Source organism: Oryctolagus cuniculus, chromosome 21, assembly GCF_964237555.1.
Source record: "Oryctolagus cuniculus chromosome 21, mOryCun1.1, whole genome shotgun sequence".
Lineage (NCBI taxonomy): Eukaryota > Metazoa > Chordata > Mammalia > Lagomorpha > Leporidae > Oryctolagus > Oryctolagus cuniculus.
The window spans coordinates 10398033-10405820 of record NC_091452.1 but is presented as its reverse complement, the minus strand read 5'-3'; the positions used below and the strand labels follow the sequence as shown (position 1 = coordinate 10405820).

Below are 7788 nucleotides of genomic sequence, written 5' to 3'. Positions count from 1 at the left end.
GTACCTGCTGCGGGCCAAGTGCAGAGTGTGTCTCCCGTCTCCCGCGGGGGCATCGTGTGGTCCTCCTATGTCCTGGGGTGGGTGTTACACTGCTCCGCGTGCGAAGAAGCTGAAGTCCCGAATGGGGAGAGAGGGAGGAGGGGGAAGAGGAAAGACGGGGGAGGGGCAGTGAGCAGGGCTCCCTGGGGGCAGGACCTGGTGGGGGCAGGGCCTGGCGGGGGCGGGGCTGGCCCTGCAGCCCCATTGGCTGCCTGGAGGCATAAAAGCCGGGACTGGGAGCCCGGGCTGTTCAGAGCAGTCAGTCCACTGCCATACCAGTGGCTCCCTCCCTGGCTCGCTCAGCCCAGCTCAACGCCTTGCCAGGTAAGTGGCCCCATTCTCAGGCTCTCTTGGACAGGAGGCCAGTCCCGACGACCCTAGCAGGAAGGCGGGAGGGGATCTGATGCTCGAAAGAACCCTGGCTTGGGAGTGAGTGGCTGGGTGTGTGTGTAGCTCTGTGCCTCAGTTTCCTTGCCTGTAAAATGGAGACACAAAAAGCCCCTCCCTCCTAGGGCTGTTGTGAGGACAAATGGCTGCTGAACGCCTTCTGGCTTGGCTCCTTTTTTAATTTTATTTATGTATTCATTTAAGAGGCAGGGAGACAGAGAGCGAGCGCCCACCCACTGGCTCAGTCCCCTAATGCCCGCAGCAGCCCCCGGCCAGGGGGTCTGAGCAGAGAGCCCAACCTGGGTCCCCCACGTGGGTGGCAGGCACCCAAGTACTGGAGCCCCCACCTGCTGCCTCCTGGGGTGCGCATCAGCGAGAAGCTGGCTCAGAGGCGGGGAGCTGGGAGGGGGCCGGGGCTACATTGTAACCACTGCTGTGGCTCAGTTAGCAACACAGAACATCCTTATAGTTCCAGCTGCGGGAAGGGGGTTCCCCCACCGCACTCAGCGCCGTGGGCGGTTTTCTGGGTGGTTCTGTGCACATGGGAGCGCGTGGACTTCTCCCCCTGCATCGGCCCCAGGTGCAAATCCGCCTCCGCCTGGCGCTTCTCACGCTCTGAGGTCTGAGCTCAGGGGAGGAGGCGGGAGCAGGCGGTGAGGCTGAGGGCAGAGCCCCTGCTGGCTGCTGGGACGCGACCCCGGCCCGGCCCTTCCCCTGCCTGACCCTCCGGGCCTCCCACCCCTCCGCCCCGCCCAGCAATGCCACTCGGGGAGCCCCTGCACGTGAAGACTCCGCTCCGGGACAGCATGGCCCTGTCCATGGTGGCCGGCACCAGCGTCTACCTCAAGATGGACAGCGCCCAGCCCTCTGGCTCCTTCAAGATCCGGGGTATCGGGCACCTCTGCAAGACGGTACGGGCTGCGGTCTCTGCCCCAGCTCCGCGGCAGGGCCAGAGCTGTGTGGAGCAAGAGCCCCAGGCAGGCCTGTGTGCGAGGCCGTCCCTGGCTAGGGGCGCCCAGCCACGAGGGCCCCTGACAACCGCCCGGGGCCGCCTGCCACCCGGCGCCCTCCTCCCTCCCCTGAGCCAGTGTCCCGGGGGAGGAAGCTGCTGCGTGGGCCGCGTTCGGGCTGGGCGGGCAGGGACGGGCGAGGCGGCTGGGGCCTGACCGTGCCCTGCTGTCTCCACAGTGGGCTGAGCAAGGCTGCGAGCATTTCGTCTGCTCCTCCGGTGAGTGTCCTGCTTCCCTGTGCCGCCAGCCGCCCCGTGCGGGGTTGGGGGGGAGACACACGCACCCCCCCCCCATTGTCCTGGCAATAAACCATCACTGGCATTGGCAGCAGCACCAATGGGGGAGACCAAGGGTCCCCTTGACAAGCGGGAGGTAGGAGCCCAGAGCCCCGGGCCCCAACCCTCCCTCGCTGACGCACGCTCCCCTCGCTGACGCACGCTCCGCCCTCACCCGGCAGCCGGCAACGCAGGCATGGCCACGGCCTACGCCGCCAGGAGGCTGGGCGTCCCCGCCACCATCGTTGTGCCCAGCACCACTCCCGCCCTCACCATGGAGAGGCTGAAGAATGAAGGCGCCATGGTCAGGGTGGTGGGCGAGGTGAGTGCCCGCCCAGGCCTAGGGTGCCAGCGGCTGTGCAGGGGTGGGGGGCAGGGGGCCCCCAGTGCCTCACCCTACCCCTCCCCTGGGCCCCCACAGATAGTCAGGATGGTGGGTGAGGTGAGTGCCCGCCCAGGCCCAGGGTGCCGGCGGCTGTGCCAGGGGGGCAGCAGGGGGAGCCTAGTGCCTCACCCCACCTCTCCCCTGTACCCCCCCACAGACACTGGATGAGGCCTTCGAGCTGGCCAAGGCCTTGGCGCAGAACAACCCAGGCTGGGTCTACATCTCGCCCTTCGATCACCCCCTCATCTGGTAGGTGGGGTTCATGGTCAGCCGCCCCCCTCTGCCGAGACAACCCACAGCAGCTGCACGCAGCCCCTCCCCGGCATGCACAGCTGCACACACCAGCAGGTGCACACACGTGCACATGAACCCCGTCCAGGAGGGAGCACAGAACGCCGATGCACGGGCTGCCCCTGAACCAGAGCCTGAGCCGAGGCTTGGAGGGGGAGTGGGGAGCCAGAAAGGGCCCGTCCAAAGGCAGGTGCCCGCTGGGGCGGCCAGGGCTCAACCCCGGGAATGACCTGGGAGCCACACTCCGCAGAATTCGCATACGTGGGAGAAGCCGAGGGGCGGCCATCCAGAGGGAGCCCCGGGGGTCACCGAAAGCCCTCTGGTGGGTGGTGGGGCAGGGAGCAGCCCCAAGGCCTGCAGCTGAGCCGGCCCCGCCCCTGCCCACCCTCCAGGGAAGGCCACGCCTCCATCATGAAGGAGCTGAAGGAGACGCTGGGTGCTAAGCCCGGGGCCATCGCGCTGTCGGTGGGAGGCGGGGGCCTGCTGTGCGGAGTGGTCCGGGGCCTGCAGGAGGTGGGCTGGGGGGATGTGCCCATCATCGCCATGGAGACCATCGGCGCCCACAGCTTCCACGCCGCCACTGCTGCGGGCAGGCTCGTCACCCTGCCCGAGATTACCAGGTGAGCAGCGGGGGCGCCTCCCTCGGTGTCCAGCGAGCACAGGGGAGCCCCTCGCGCTGGCTGGGGCACAGACAGGGATGCCAGGAAACTGAGGCTTTGGTCCCCTGCCAGAGCCACACAGCGGGGGGTGTCGGGACAGGGACAGGGGCGACACACTTTACCCGTGAGTCATTCCCCATGCCTCATGAGTTTGCCTTTTGCTCAGCCCCTAAGACACGCAGGACAGATCCTGGCCCCAGTCCTCTGTCTCCTTAGGATCAGCTTTGGGCTGCGTTACAGAGGGATCCACGAGGACGGAACTTTCGACTGTAAAACAGGCCTAAAATCTGAGCAATCCAGGGGCAACTCCATGAAGCCAGGGCCCCAGGCTCCTTGAGTTTGTGCCACCATCCTTAGCGTGTAAACTTACAGTCCAAAATGGCTGCTTGGGTACCAACCATCACACCCTCAGCCCATTTGGCAGGAAGGAGGAAGCAAAAACAGAAGGTTCAGACCCGCCCCTTTTCTTTTTAAGATTTTATTTATTTATTTATTTGAAAGGCACAGGTACAAAGAGAGAGAGACAGAGAGATGTTTCATCTGCTAGTTCACTCCCCAAATGGCCACAAGCGGCTGGGGCTGGGCCAGGCCGAAGCCAGGAACCTGGAGCATCTGGGTCTCCCACGTGGGTGGCAGGAGCCCAAGCACTGGGCCATCCTCACTGCTTTCCCGGGTGCGTTAGCAGGGAGCTGGATCGGAAGTGGAGCAGCCGGGACTCAAACTGGCGCCCAGGCAACAGCCTAACGCGCTGTACCACAGTGCCAGCCCTTCAGCCCCGACCTTTGAAGACAGACGCGATTCTCCCGCTTACCTCCCGTGGCCATCACTTAGTCACGTGACCACACCTGGTTGCAGGGGAGCCCGGGACCTCTTTAGAGCAGGTCCATGGGTGCAGCCGGAGAACAGGGCAGACAGCAGCCTGGGGCCGCTAAGAACTCCTCCCCAGCGCCCTGGGGGATGCCAGCAGGTGCTTGGCCTCCTAGGCCACAGCGCGGGCCGGAACTGCTGCGTGTGGGCCACGTGCGAGGGTGGCCCAGCCCCTGGAGAGGCCCCCGAGCAAGCTGCGAGGAGGGGCCGGGCAGAGGACCAGTGGCGACTCCCGGGGTAGCTGGGAGGGGCACCCACACGCCAGCTCCCGTCCAGGTCCTGGAGCTACAGGGATCCTGCTCAAGGCGCTCCCCAGGCGTGCGATCCGGGGCTAGGGACGGCCAGCTGTGTGCCTCAGTCTCCCGTCTCTAAACTCAAGCCCATCTGTAACAGCAGAGACTGTGGGGAGCACCGGCGCGCCAGGCATCCCCCACGCTCTCGGGAAGCGTGCACTATGCTTGGTAATGAGAGTCCCACACGGGACCTGGGGCGGAGGAGGAGTCCTGGTGGACTCCTTGGAGGAGGCAGCCGCAACTCTCAGCCTTGAAGGAACAGGCAGGCAGAGCAGCGCTAAGCTTGGGGGTCTGCAGCCTGGAGCCCCGACAGGGAAGCGCAGGGGTCCCTCAGACACTGGCCGCTGAGTCGGTGCTGGACAGGATGTGATGCTGCGAACCCCAACCCAAACCGTCCATGCTGGGCGCTGGCCCCTGGTCTCGCCCACTGACCTGTCGCTCCTCCCTCCCCTCTCCGCCCTCTTGCCCCTCCTTCCTCTCCCTTCCTGTCCTGTCTCTGCCTCCCTCCCTGCTCTCTTTCCTGTCTCCGGTTCTCTGTCCCCACTTTCCCAGTGTTGCCAAGGCCCTGGGGGTGAAGACGGTGGGGGCCCAGGCCCTGAAGCTGGCTCGGGAGCACCCTATTTTCTCGGAAGTTATCTCGGACCAGGAGGCGGTGGCTGCCATCGAGAAGTTTGTGGGTACGTGCCCAGGCCTTCGAAACCAGACCTGCCCGTGCATGAGCACAACAGCTGTCCACTCGCGGTGCCAAGGGACCCGCTCACCCCAGGACTGCTTTGAGGTCCTGGCTCGTCTCTCACCCCAACTCAGAACAGCCCGTTGATGGGAGATAATGCAGTGCAAAACTAGAAAAGACCAAGCCACGAGGAAAACGTGAGCCCCAGAACCCTAACAGCAGGGAGCAGCAGCTGAGGATTCAAAATGTTGACGCTGAGCTTCCCGGTAGCCATGGTGAAAAAGGAACGCGTGTGGCTCAGAGCTGGATGCAGGGTTGAGTCCGTAATTAGGTCAGACTTTTTCTGGGTCAGCCTCAGACAGGGAAAGCAGGGGACAGGGGGCTGGGGAGGAGCCTCTATGCTGCCACCTTATTCCCCAGCACCCACAGCTCACTTGGCTGGTCACCAATGACTGCAATTGCAATCATTTCATCCATGTCAACGTGCAGGGTGAGCCCGAAGCCCTGACTCGGGCTGGGAGGGTCCAATCCAGCTTTGGGCCGGGAGCTGCGAGCTGACTGGCTCACACTCCCCCAAGCTCTGCCAATGGTTGGCGTTTCCCCCCCCCCCCCAGCTGGCCCTCACCACGCCCCTTCTTCTGCAGATGATGAGAAGATCCTGGTGGAGCCGGCCTGTGGGGCAGCCCTGGCCGCAGTCTACAGCCACGTGGTGAAGAAGCTGCAGGGGGAGGGGAAGCTGCCGGCGCCCCTGCCCTCCCTCGTGGTCATCGTCTGTGGGGGCAGCAACATCAGCCTGGCCCAGCTGCGGGCCCTCAAGGCCCAGCTGGGCATGAAGGATGGGCTGCCGGAGTGAGGGCCTCACCCCGAGCTCCCGCAGGACTGGAGTTGTATCCAGCGCCTCGTTGTAAATAGGACTCTTGGGCTCAGGCAGCGGCCACTGTGCCAGCAGGTGCACTGCTCATTGGGGGGGTCTGCTGGGTCCCCGGCTTGGGACTTCCCCCGGGGTGGGGCACCAGGCTGTGAACTGAACCCCTTGTGACTCCTTGGCCACCCCAGGCAGCACACCAGGTCCCTGGAGCTGGATGGACGGGGGGCGGGGGACCAGAGGTGCAGTAGGAGGCACCCCCAGAAATGCCGTGACTGCGCCCCCATCCCAGGTGGGCGGCCAGCTCTTCCCTCCTCCCAGGGAGCACTCCCCTGCCCGTTTTTCTAGTGTGCGAACTTTTTCACTGATGGAGAAAACACGTATTTATGAAGCCAAGGTCCTCTGTGTTTTTGCATCGCCAGCTCGTTCCCCCTCCCCGTCCACCCGCCCTGGCTGCTCTCAGCCCCTCCTGATAGGGAGCAAACTGCACCCAGCCTGCTGCTGGTGTGCGTGCTGGTGGGTGGGGGTCCCTGCATCTCAGGGGCTGAACACAGAGCCCGCGGGGGGCAGGCGGAGTCCCTCCTGCTAAGTCACTGGGAGCACGGTACTGAGCTGCCCAGCGGGGGGTGGGGGTGGGGGCGTGTAAGCTGGCCCTGAAAGGGGGGTACACCTGGCATCAAGGCTGTCCTGCAGCCTCTCCTGAAACCCCAGACCCCTGTTCCCAGTGACTGCGGCCACTCAAGTGCCGCCCACCCCAGGAAACCTGTCAGAGAACTGCTGGGGCTCACTCAGGGTGGGGGGCCCCTCTCCCCAGGAACATCATGCAGGGGGGGTCTCCCCCAAGGTCCACATGTTCCCTAGGAAGCAGAAAACCCATCAGAAACCCACCTCCTCCTGGCCTTCCCGCGGAGTTCCCCGTGGCAGGGGTAACCGTGAACTTTTTTAAAATTTACTTATTTGAAAAGCACAGTGACAGAGACTTTCATCCACCGGTTCACTCCCCAAATGCCCACAACAGCCAGGGCTGGGTCACGCTGAAGCCAGGAGCCTGGAGCGCCATTGGGGTCTCACACATGGGTAGCAGGAATTCGTGTACGTGGGTCATCTTCCACGGCTTTTCCCAGCGCATTAACAGGGAGCTGGATCAGAAGCAGAGCAGCCAGGACTCGAACCAGCGCCCCGACATGCGATGCCGGCACCACAGTGCTGGACCGTGATGCCCCCCAACTCAGAAACCCAGAACAGGAGATCAAGTCGGCCCCCCCAGCCCCAGCATTTTTCTTAGGGGATGGGGTGTGACTGAAATCGCACCCAGTTCAGGGAAACCTGAACCACGCCCAGGGTTCCTCCTAGCTTCCACTGCGGCCGCCCCTCCGCGCCGCACCGCGTGCAGGCATGAAACCCCCAAAGGGGGAGGAGTGGCAGGGACACCATGGGGCTGGGGCTGACCAGCCGGCCAGAGCCTTGTGCTTTTGGGAGCGGAAAGAAACTACAGCTGCCATCTTGCAGCTGAGGATTGTGGGAAACTTCAGTGCGCAGGAGCCGAGCAGGGCCGCCATGGCGCAGAAGCGTCCTGCCCTTGCTGGGCTGAGGACACACCCCCACACTCCCTGGCCTGGCTCCCTATCACCTTCACCTCCCGAAAGGCAGCAGGCGGGCCAGAATCCTAGGGAGAATTCTAGGGAATAGGTCAGAGACACTAGAATGTCCCACCCCCAACCCCGTGCCTCTGCTTGCTCATCGGTCAAATGGGTCTTTCGGAAGTCTCAACCTTAGCAATGGCCGTGACGATTCAGTGCACCAGAGCCTGCACCTGCCACTGCGGGCAGATGGGGAGGGAGGACGAGGGGCCCAAGTTATCCAGGCTCTGCTGTGCCCGAGGCTTGAGACTTGATGGTGAAGACGCTGCTTGCGACACCCGAGTCCCACATCAGAGTGCGTGGGAGGGGTCCCAGCTCCCTGCTGCGCACCCCAGCAGTGGCGGCTCAAATCTTTAGGTCCCTGCCTCACCCGTGGGAGACCCAGGTGCAACTTCAGGCTCCTG

General features: G+C 64.2%; 1 protein-coding gene across 1 annotated transcript; it reads left to right on the top strand.

The window, feature by feature from the left end:
• Positions 1–271: 271 nt before the first annotated feature.
• SDS (serine dehydratase) lies at positions 272–6140 on the top strand. The gene is made up of 8 exons (XM_008272281.4): positions 272–363; positions 1183–1337; positions 1615–1654; positions 1894–2033; positions 2254–2345; positions 2780–3007; positions 4759–4883; positions 5524–6140. The coding sequence occupies exons 2-8, from the start codon at positions 1185–1187 to the stop codon at positions 5730–5732; spliced, it is 987 nt and encodes a 328-aa protein (XP_008270503.3). The 5' UTR covers positions 272–363; positions 1183–1184; the 3' UTR covers positions 5733–6140.
• Positions 6141–7788: the final 1648 nt, after the last annotated feature.